The following is an 11,764-nucleotide window of genomic DNA, read 5'->3' on the forward strand; positions in this document are numbered from 1 at the left end:
CCCATGCCTGGGCCTCATCACCCACCAGCCACCAACCTAGCCCACTCTCCAGCGCCTCACCAGCTCATCAGCCAGGCAGGGCAGGGAGTCCGACGTGCCCAGGCGCAACGAATGGCCACTGGCCAGAGACGTGGACGACAGGCGACGCTTGCGGGCCCCACTGCAGTTGTTGGGGATGCTGAAGGCACAGCGTTTGTGGTAGTTCAGTCCGCAGCCTGCGGGGGGCGCCAGACAGTCAGAGACACAACTACCTCCTGTCCTGGCCTCTAAAGCACTGTCCCCCTTCACCTTTTCTGCAGATGTGAAGTACTCTAGGTCCCTCGGGACGCCTCTCAATGGTCTGATTAAAGTCAATAGAAATCTACAAAAACCCAATTCAGGCAGAACTACTAATGGCCCAGAACTTTCAGGAATGAAATTTTGGGCCACCCCATCAGGCAAAATGCCATGAAGCGGGTGAGGTGCTTGCTGAGGATAAAGGGAAAATGGATTTGGGAGTTGAAGGGGGAAGCCACCACCATGTGACCCGTTGCAGAAATGAGGACTGTAATTGTTAGGAGTTATTTCTTCCTTATTTTATGAATATTTGTGTTTTCTCCCCTCTCCCATCCCCTTATCACCTCACATAACATAGTAGTGATAACTAACTCTATATCATGGTGTTTAAGTCACAGGATATCAAAGGAGAAGAATGAACACCAACCCCCCAAGGAAACACATTGTCTTCCGGGGAAAGAAAGGATTAGCATGTTTTTGGCTGTACTCGGGATGGTTGTATCATATTAGGTGGAAGCACGACTTTGTTATTGTTTTTTTCTTTTCAAATGTTTCTGTTTTTACTCCTCATCCATGAAAGAATTAGCCTCAGCTGGAAGTTTCCATTGGGTTTCCTGAACTCTTGCTCTAATCCATCTCTGGTGATTCCAAATAGTTCCAGGACCACTGTCTGTTCTGGAGTGAAAATGTCCCTCCAGCTTCCGGAAGCTTCTTTCAGAACACTTCATGAAGCTTATCTTCTGGTAGCCCGCCTGTTATAGACCTTCCAGCTCAGTAATTGTCCATCACAGGCACTGTCTCAGATGTGTGATGTCACACTGCAGAGGTACAATTGAGGCACACTGTTGGCCCTGTGAGAAGACATTCAAAGTGGCAAATGGCTTTTGCATACAGGAACCATTTCCTGGTTTTGGCCTTTCATCACTCATATGCTTCACAGAATGTCAGAATCTCACCCATGACTCCGGTATGTGTATCCAGGTAGAGCCCAACTCCTGCAGGAAGGTGTCAGTGGCAGTAAGTCCAATCATTTGGGTGTCTTTTGGAACCATATGAACATGAATCATCATCTGTGATGCTGGGTCAATGAAGTCCATGCTAAGAATGAATGCCCATTATAACTTGATGACACCAGGATTGCACCATGATGAAAGTTACATGTGCCAAGACATCACGAGTTGGATGTGATGTGTGAATGATGGCAATATGGATAGCAGCTTTGAATACACTGAATTTGTTTTCTGCAGGCCTGATATGGCTATTATCCTGAGTCCTTAAATAATGCCATGATATATTTAGGGCTGCATGATAACAGTCCTAGTTGATGATATAGGTTATCTGGAAAACAGGCTATTGAAGAGCTTAGAGTTCCATACGAGCCACAAAGCTGGAGATCCTTAGACAACGGAATATCTGAGAACATGCCTCTAACTGCAGGCACACCAGACAGACAATGACGAGGCAGATTGTCATCCCCGAATGGATGGCCCTCATCTGCTGTGTGTACAGCATAGCCAAGGCTGTGGCCTTCATCTGTAGGAGGGCGAGATCGCAACATTCTCACTCAGAAGCATAAAGATGGAAACAGGGAACCTGCTGATCCTGACACTTGGGCTTAAAACCTTGAGACATCTTGGCTGGAGGAACACGGTGTGTTCCTTTATTTTTTTAAAAGTATGATTTAAGATGTGTATGGGTGTTTTTTTTTTTTGTAGACTGAATATTTGTGCCCCCCAATTCATTTGTTGAAGCCCTAACCCCCAATGTGATTGTTTTTGGAGATGGGGCCTTTACGGAGGTCATTAGGTTAAATGGAATCATAAGGGTGGGCCCTGATCCCATGAGGCTGGAGCCCTTATAAAAGGAAGACACTTCAGAAGTCACCCTCTCTCCACATGCCATGTGAGCACACAGTGAGATGGAAGTCACCTGCAAGCCATCTGATTCCATCAGGAATCAGACCCTGTCGGAACCTTGATCTTAAGCTTTCCAGCCTCTGCAACTGTGAGAAATAAATGTCTATTGTTTAAGACACCCAGCCTGTGGTATGTTGTTATGGCAGCCCTAATAGACTGAGGTGCCAAGTTGACAAGGGGTGCACTTTGATGGTCAGCTTTACGTATCAACTTGGCGAGGCTAGCATCCCCCGTTATTCAAATACTAATCTAGGTGTTGCTGTAAAGGTATTTTGTAGATATGATTCAAATCCACAATCAGACGACTTTAAGAAAGGGAGATTATCCTAGTTAATCTGGGTGGGCCTGTTTCAATCAATTGAAAGATTTAAAAAGCAGAGCTGATACGTCCCAGATGAAGAAATTCTGCCTCTGGATAGCAGCTTCAGCTCCTGCCAGAGAGTTCCAGCTTGCCCTTGCTTACCTTCTGCCAGTGTTGGCTAGCCAGCCCCTACAATCCTGTAAGCCAATTCCTTCCAAAAATCGATATAGGCTCCGCCTTCTTCTCTGTGCACCCCACCATTTCCTCCCCCTAGCTCTGCCCTTTACCTGTCGCTCGGAGCTCCACCTCCCAGGCTCCAGCCCGGGAGCTGAGGTCCGCCCTAGGCCCCACCCTCCACCAAGCCCCGCCTCTGGCCCCTTACCTATCCTACCAAGGCCCGCCTCCCAGCACCGTCTCTTGGCCCTGAGCCCCACCCAGGCCCCGTCCCATCCAAGCTCCACCTCCTGCTCACACCTTCAGCTCCTCCCCCAAGCTTCACCTCTGGGCCTTTAGCTCTCTGAGTCCAGCCTCCTAGGCTCCGCCTCCTGGCCCTGCTCTCCACCCAAAGCTCCACCTCCAGGCCGTCACCTCTCACCATCACACTTGAGTCCCTGGCGCACGAGACCGAAGAGCATCTCCCCGCAGTGGTCGCAGAAGGCAGGCGCGCGGTAGGAGTGTACCGTGAGTGCGTGCGGACGGATCTGGAAGTCCTCGAAGGTGGCCGAAGCTGTAGGCAGCAGGGAGGAGCAGATGATTGAGCCGGGGCCAGCGGAGGCCATTCCAGCCCCCGCTTCCCGGTTGCTTACAGTCCTCCCAGCTGTAAGGTTTAATTGTTCCTTCCTAAATTGATTTACTCACATATTCCATTCTACCTGGGTTCAAATCCCAACGCCACCACTAGGCAAAACATCTATGTGCCTCTGGGGGAGGGGGCTAGAGGGAAGGGAATGGGGATTTGTTGAATGGGTATAAAATTTCAGTTTTGCAAGCTGAAAACCGTTCTGGAGACTGGTTGCACAAGTGTGAATGTAATTAACACCACTGAACAGTAGACTTAAAAATGGTTAAGATCATAAATTTTATTTAATTTATATTTTACCACAATTAAATATTTTAAATTAAAAAAAATACAGATGCCTGCGTCTCACCCTCAGAGTTTCTGATCAACTTGGTGTGGGGTAGAGCCAGAGCATCAAGAGAAAAAAACAAACATTTGTGTACCTCAGTTTTCTCATCTTTAAAATGGAAATCCAACAAATATTTACTGAGCACTCTTTTAAGCTGTAGGGACACCACATAGAACAAAACAGACAAAATCCCTATCTACTCTCTAGTTAGGGAGGTAGCTAAACAAAATAAAATCAATATTCTTATTTAACAATCACCCAGTCTAGCAGTTGCTCTGTGCCAGGCACTGCTCTAAGTACTTAAAAATACTAATAAATTTAGCTCTCTCCTGATGTAATTTCCATTTTCTATATGAGGCGACTGAAGCACAGATAGGTTAAGCACCTTGCCGAAAGTCACACAGCTAGCAAGTCGCAGACCTCACATTCAAACCCAGGCCAGTGTGGCTCTAGAGTTCATGCTTACTGCCTCTCTGAAACTTTTAAGTAATAAAATATACAGTAGGTTAGAAGTCAATAAGTACTTAGGAGAAAAATTAAACAGGGAAGGGAGATAGGGAAGCTGCGAGAGGTACAGTTTTAAACAGGTGGTCAGGGAACTTCTTCTTGAGAAAGTGACATTAGGGCAAAGGCCTGAAGGTGGTAGGATATGAGCCATGCAGGTGTCTAGGAAAGAACATGCCAGTATCATAATAGTACCTCCATATAAGCATTAAATGAATATATGGAAAGCTCTTCAAACACTGCCTGGCACATAGAAAGTGCTCAATAAATTATAGCTATTATTTTGAAAGTTTCATTTTAAGACTAAGTCTCATTCCTCCCCCCACCCCAAGTTTCAGTCTAATATTAAGCTATTTTTATTGTTTTATACAATGGAAAGGGGATTCTCTTTAATGATCCAAGTACTGTTTACTCACTCAAAATAAAGCTATAAATAAGACAGATTTATCCCCCCACACACACTCTCAGGGAGCTGACATTCTTTTGGGGAGTCAGACACAAAACATAAACACATAAAAAAACAAGGACATTTCAGACAATGGAAGAAATCGCATTTAAGCTGAGATCCAACTAACAAGAAGGAGCTAGCTATGAGAAGATGGGATGGGAGGCGGGAGCATTCCAAGCATCAAGAACAGCAAATGCAAAGGCCCTGAGGTAGGAGGAAGCTTGGTTTGTTCAAGGGACACAGGGCAGGCAAGCATGGCTGGAACAAAGAAAGTAAGGAGGACAGTGTTAAGACATGAATTTGAGGAATTGGCAGGGGCCAGATCATGAACAGTCTTGAGGCCATGTTGAAGAGTTTGTATTTTAGTCCAAAGGTAATGGGGAGCCATGGGAGGATTCTGAGCAGTGGAGTGTCATGATCTGACTTAGGTGCTACTGAAATAGTCTAGACAGGAGGTTATAGAGGCTTGGACCAGTGGAGGTAGTCAGAAATAAATTTAGGATATATGTTAATGATAGGACCAATAGATTTGATAATGGATGAAGTGAAGGGGTGGGAGAAAAAGAGGAGTCAAGGACGCCCCAAGGTTTTGGGCATGATCACCCTGGTGAACGGTGATACCATTCAGCAAGGTGCTGACAACTTCCGGAAGAGCAGGTTTAGAAGGGGAAAATCAATATTTGTCTCGGACAGGCAGTATCTGAGACGTCTAGAGATGCCAAGTAAAAGTGGTAGGGGAGACAGCTACATAAGCAAGACCTGGTTTTAGGGGAGAGACCAGGATGAAGAGAAAAATCTAGGCGTTGCCAGCCTATACGAGGGTATTTAAAACCCAAATAAGATCACCAGGGACTTAAATCCTAGCTTCTAATTGTCATCCATCCATTCAACAAATTTAATTGAGCACTGCAGTATGCAAGGGGAGGTGAGGAGGGGAAGTACAGACACGAATAAGGCAAATACCTCCCACCCCCCACCCTCCCGAAGGAAGCAAGAGCTATAGACTCATTTAAAATGCCAAGAGCTTCCATCTATAAAGTGGAAATGGCCCGTGGGTAGACTAGATTCTGGCTGAAAACACAAGTGCTCAGGTGTCATCTTACTTTGCAGAATCAGATTTCATTGAGAAGGAGGCACGGGCATCAAAACATTTAAAATTTTATATCAAAGTCTAACGTATGTATAGAAAAGGACACATCAGAAGTGCACAGCTCCATGAATTGCCAAACTGTCCAGTGTCACCAGCATCCTGATGAAGTTTAAACCAGACCCCAGAAAACTCCTGTGCCTCCCACCCAACTCCATCTTCCCCCAAAGGCACCTACTCTCCTGGCTTCTAACACCATGGAGTATTTGTATCTGTCTTTGTGCTTCAGAAATGGAATTATACATAATGTAGTTAGAAGTCTGGCTTCTGTCTCAGCATTAGGTTTGTGAGATTCATCTGTGTTGCTGTGGATGGTTTATATTCAGTGCTGTACGAATTGCAGTGTGTGTGCACCATAATTGACCCATTCCAGAGCAGTAGTTTGTAAAAGCTCCCAAGGTGATTCTAATTTGCAGCCAAGGCTTAGAGTCACTCACTGGTCCCTAACTTTAAGAAGCAGGTTTCTGGGCCCACCTCCCCCTCAACTATTCCAGATGCCCCTCCCTCGATCGAGGCTCCGCCCCTAGGCGGGCCTCGCTTCTCACCCGACAGCACCACCTCCACCAGGTCTCCCTCCTGGATGTCTCCCGCGGAGCGCACCAGCTGCAGGAGGTTAGCGGACGTGGGGTCGTGTTTGAAGAGCAGGATCTTGTCGTAAAGGCCATAGAAGCCACACTCGGGGAACTGAAGGGCGGGAGAGGGAGGCGGTGACGGAAAAGCTCAGAGCTGCCTTCATCAGCGGTCTGGGACCCTCCCAGATCAGGGCCCGCTGTTTCCCCCGGAAACTCAGAGACCCCGCAGCCCTTCGCTTCCTGCCTGCTCCCTCCCTAACTCAGCTCAAGCAGGGCAGGGTGCCAGGGCCCCAGGTGTGCTGGGAGACAGCGCTGGCCAGATTGGCGAACTAGTGTGGGAGGCAGAGTGATTCCGGAGCCTGGGCACCTAGAATTTCCCGGAGATTGGGGTGGGGGTGGGAGTCTGAGTGAGCACCCCTTTCCTTATGCTCCCCGCCAAGCTTCCTTCCTGGATCTATTGTTGTCCCTGTTACCTGGCTCCAGTCCCAGTATTGGGGCAGGGCTAACTGGAAGGAGGGGATTTAGGACTCTTGGGGGGGCCGGTGGGGGGGGGCTGCGAGAAGGCTAGGGCTCAACGGAGCTGAAGTTAGGAGGGGGCCCATCCACCCAATGCCCAAAGGACCCAGGTGTCCGGGTCCCCAGCTTGGGAGGGTGGGGGCAGGAAATGAAACCCGGTAGAACAGAAAGTGAAACAGTTCAGGTGGGGTGGCTGGAAGGAAGGAAAGGGGCCCTACCACACCTGGACAGAGAAGGTAGAAAATAAAATGGGTGAGCGTTGAACAAAGAATTTCACCTAGGGAACAATCTGCTGCCTCCCCCATCCCCCACCACGCCCCCAGTCTGTTTTCCCAGGGAGCAGGCTAAGTTGGGTGTGGGAGCTAGGCCTGCTCGTTTTGGGGTCTGGGGGGCAAAGTAAGCCCAATGTATTCTTGCCTGCTGAGAGAGGGTCCACAGGTGACCCAGACTGCCTGGGCCCTGACTCCTGAGAAGTCTTTCTCTAAATTCTGGTTTCCTTGTCTGTAAAATGGGGGAGTTGGCCCAGCTTCCGATGTTTCTCTGAAGCCCAAAGAATTCATTTCCAGGAGTCTGAGAAGATTCTGGAATTTTAAGATTTGGGGATTCCAACTTCCTCTCACCTTAAAGAATTAGACGTTTTAGATCCCAAATATTCTCATTGTATGTTTTAGGATTTTCAACAACCTAGATTAGCAGTAGTCTATTATTATTTTAGTGTTCTAAGAGTCTGATAAACTAGGATTCTAATATTTGAATATCTTAACACTAAAGGATTGCAACAACCCAGGAATCTAATATTCCAACATTTGAATGTTTTAGTATTTCAACAACCTAGGGTTCTAACGTTTCAATTGCCTAGCTGTTGCATATTCCAGCATTTAGAATGCTATATTCTCCCATTTTCACAGTCTAGAATTCCAACAGAGAAGCCCACTATTCTTTTAATGTTCTAGGGTTAATGTTCCAATGTTCAGGAGGAACTCAGTTCCTCCTGATTCCCTCTTGCCATGACCCCCAGCTCCCCCCCCCCCCCCAAAGCTAAGAAGCTAGGAGTGGGGTTGGGTTGGGGAAGGCTGGTTTTAACAGGCCAGCATCAGACCTGGGGGGTGGGGACACTATAATTAGGAAATGGGACAGAGTCCACAGAGCCTCTGAAGTTTGGGAAGAGATGCCTACCCCTCCACAAACATGTCAGGCCTGGGGGAGGGCAGAGATTGGGCTCTGAGACCTCACTTGCCCTGGCTGCTAACGCAGGCACCCACACCCACACATGTCACCCGATCTGCCATGGCCAGCCCGGCTTCAGTTTCTACTGTTTCCACCAAATGGGAGGTCGGGGGTGGGCCTGGGCAGGGAGGTTCCCCCCGTCTACTACCCCCATCTGTCCCTTCCTCCTCCCCTCTTCTACACCTAGCCAGCCCCTCCCTTCCTCCCTGCCTGCTGCAGAAAACAACATGCAGGGACTCGCAATTTGGGGAGGCCTCTGGGGCACTCCACCCTTGCTCAGGCCTCCCTCAAACGGGTAGTGAAGAGGCAATCGGAGCCCAGTGTCCTACCTCTACCCCTCAGTTTCCCAAGGTTAGACCGCCTTCCTCCCCCTCCCCTACTCCAGGCTCCAGGTCGCCTCTGCCAGCACCCCACTCCCCCAGACCTCTCCCCAAGCTGGATGGGGGGAACTCTGCGCCCTCACCTTCTGGTCCACGATGGAGCAAGCCAGCTGTTTCACATGGGCCAGCTCCGAGGCGGCAGGCAACAGCACGAACTCGCGGGTTAGCCCGATCTGGATGTGGAAGGATACCCCGGGGCCCGGGGCCGGGACCTGGGGCAGCAGCGGTGGCGGCGATTGCAGCTCCAAGCTGCCGGTGGGTGGAGGAGACCCCGGCCCGGGAGAACCCGGGAGCCCGGCGGGATGGGAGGGGGCGGCGGCCATGGGGGGTAGGCCCAGGATCCGCCGCCCGGCGCCCGCCCGGGATCGACTGGAGGAGCCCGGAGAACCCGGGTCACTTAATCCAAGGGGTCTCGTAAACTGGTGGTGGGCGTGCGGGATCCCGGGGATCCGAGAAGAGAAGTATGGCAGGTTGAGGGGACTGGAGGATGGCGGGACCCTGGGAAATTAGAGAAAAAGAATCTAGTGGATCAGACGCTCGGGAATCAAGGAATCACAGACGATCAGAAAAAAGATGGTTTGGGGGACCCAGCGATTGAGAGATTCCAAGAAATCAAAGAAAATCTAGTAGGTCGAGGTCGCAGGGATCAGCAGACCCCAGGATTCAAAGGCCCTTTGGAGAGAGAAGGGACTGAAAAAGGAGCAGGGGACCCGAGTCCAGTGGCTCTAAGAGGATCCAGTTAGAAGGGGGCCGAGGGACTCACCAGATCTTGGGGGTGGGGGGCAGGAATCTCTCGAGTCGGGGATCAAGACCGGCCCGGGGATGGGTAGAGGGATCCAGGGGGCCGGGGTGCTAAAGAGAGAATCTCACGGGTCTCGGAAGCTGGAGAAAAGTTCGGTCCCGGGCCCGCGGAGAAGGGGGCGTTACCGGCCGCGGTGTGGGGTGGGGCAAGGGAGGGTCGCCCGGCGCGGGTGGCTCTTTTTCCTTCTCCAAAGTTTAACTCGGCTGCGACGGCCCAGTAGGAAGTGTCCAAAGGGACGGCGCAGTCAGCCAATCGGCGCCGACCTCGGTGACGTCAGAGGGGGGTGGAGTCTGTCAAGGGGCCGGGGGCGGAAGGGGAGGGCGGGCCCAGCACCTCAGAGTTGTCAGTCTGGGGGACCTGGGGTGGGAGAAAGCGGGACAGGGAGGCAGGGCCGATTCCTCCCCTCAACACACCCGCGTCTGCAAAGTTAACTTCCCAGAACTGGAGAGGGAGGGGCGAGCCACGCTCACCGCCACCACAGGTCGCGGGGGCCGGCACGCAGGAGGCGTCTGGCCTGCATCTGGCGCTCACCGCGGGGGTGGGGGGGTGGGAAGGGTGGGAAACGTGTCAAGTCCGGCTCGCTCTCAGGTCTAGGCCTCCGTCTTTCCAGAGAGTTGGCTCTGCCCTTCCGCGTCACAAACCCGGGGAGGGGGTGTTGCAGAGCTCCCCCAGCCCATTCCACAGGTGGGAAGACCGAGGCCTCCAGATGGGCAAAAGTTCATGTCTCAGGTCTCTTTCCAGCAACTTTGGGCAAGGTGTGGGGAGTAAACTGAAAGGGCCAGGCCTAGGTTACCTGTGCTGGATAGTCAACACACAGGGTGGGTGGAAAAGGGGTGGTTTCCTTCCCTCAGCTCCCCAGGGTGAAGAGCCAAAGGCCTGGGGTGACTGAAAGGGCCATAGCAACCAGGGAGGACAACACACCACACCACACCACTTTGTAGATGGGAGAACTGATTGTTCTCCTGGGGAAATGTGCATTTCTTTCTCTCTGTGACTTTAGGCAGGTGACTTCCCCTCTCTGAGCCTGTTTCTCTATGTGTTAGATCGGACAGTAATAGGAGGATCTTTGCCAGGATTAATGAGATTGTATCATGGTGCCTGGAACACAATAAATAGTGGCTGTCCCCATAATTTACAGGGATACGGGAGTGGGCACCTAAAGCATTCAGGTGGGTGGGTTTGTTCCGTCATCCAGCAAGCACAGATGATGGCCAACAGATTGATGCCAGGCCTGTCATAAAACACCTCTTTCAAAGAAGCATTTCAGACTTGATTTCTCTTCCCCAGCTAATAATGAGAGAGGCTACCATTTAGTTTACATACAGGAAGCTGAACCCTTAGAGGCAAAATGACGTCCAAGATCAGCAGCAAGTCAGTTGCTACCACCCCACCCCACTAGAAAGGTCAAAGCCTGGTTTGAGCTCCCAAGGCTACCCAATAAAGATGGACCACCTGCCTGCCTGGGTTCTGGAGCAGCACAGCTGGTTGGGGATGGGGGCCATGAGACGAGCCCCCCTTCCTGGTAAAGGGGTGTTGGGGGCAGCTGAGGTTGGTACAGTGCAATTGTCACCACATCCGGGGACTGGCTGGGGCTGGGGAAGGAAGTCTGAGGCTGGAGCTTGAAAACCCAAACCACCACCTGGGGGAAGCTGCTCAGAGCTCAGAAGAATGAGGGGGGAATGAGGCCACGTGGAGCCCATAGCCAGGCTCTTCCGTCACCTGATGGCCAGCTGCCCACCTGCAAGCTTTTTCCTTGAAATGCTAACATGTCCCGAGTGTGCTGTTTGCAGGACTTTGTCAGGTGTTCACAGGGGCCTGCCAGTGACGGCCTCATTCTGGGCACTGGGCACAGGCCTTAACAACCCAGGTGGTGCTGGGACTTGCCCAAGGACACTTAGCTGGTGGGTGGAGACCTTAGCAAGCAGAGGGAGTGACAAGGGACTGGATACGAATTCTGATGACATGTTGGAGGCTTTGGGCAAGCCCGGGTCTCCCATCTCACCCTCTAAAACGTGCATAATGCTCCCTACTTTTGGAGGCTGGGAGGACCCAGGGAAACTGCATGTGAAGAGCTTGGCACAGGGTCTGGTTCCTGCTGAGTGCACAGTGGACCAGTATGATTTGGCCACTTCAGAGAAGGGAAGGGATTCATCTGGGCCCTCACATCTCTTGGGAAGCTGCCAGCATGGTGGAGGTGGGTGGGGAGGGAAGGGGGGCTTCACCAATACCCATCACACATTGGGGGGAGCTGTTGAGAGGGGCGAGTTGTGTTGAGCCGGATTGTCACATCATCTGTTTGTGGGGCTCTGCCCCCAGGGGAGGGAGCCCTTAGGCACAGAAAGGAGAAGCGTGGGGAGATTCGGTCCTGTGCCCCCACTTCCGTCCCTCCACCCACACCCCCGCCTAAGCTCTGGGCCCCTCTGGCCCCCCTTGCCCTACCACAAAACCCCAACCCATCTAGCGCCTCTGCAAGCTCCACCCACCCCGGCAGGGCTGGTTACTCCTTCCCCCAAGTCCCGGTCCCCTCAACAATCAGTACCACCACCCA

The 11,764-nt window shown here is 51.4% G+C and overlaps 1 protein-coding gene across 1 annotated transcript in view; it reads right to left on the bottom strand.

Moving 5' to 3' along the window:
• Positions 1-9,453, bottom strand: part of PRKD2 (protein kinase D2) — a 31,550-nt gene extending 22,097 nt beyond the window's left edge. The window contains exons 1-5 of the mRNA XM_081031882.1: positions 9,178-9,453; positions 8,498-8,912; positions 6,265-6,403; positions 3,089-3,220; positions 61-215 (exon numbers count right to left, since the gene is read on the bottom strand). Of these exons, the coding sequence (XP_080888008.1) occupies positions 61-215; positions 3,089-3,220; positions 6,265-6,403; positions 8,498-8,737 (666 nt within the window). The 5' untranslated portion in view covers positions 8,738-8,912; positions 9,178-9,453. The remainder of the gene's footprint in view (positions 1-60; positions 216-3,088; positions 3,221-6,264; positions 6,404-8,497; positions 8,913-9,177) is intronic.
• Positions 9,454-11,764: the final 2,311 nt, after the last annotated feature.

Source organism: Rhinolophus hipposideros (genome assembly GCF_964194185.1).
Source record: "Rhinolophus hipposideros genome assembly, chromosome: 21".
Classification (NCBI taxonomy): Eukaryota; Metazoa; Chordata; class Mammalia; order Chiroptera; family Rhinolophidae; genus Rhinolophus; species Rhinolophus hipposideros.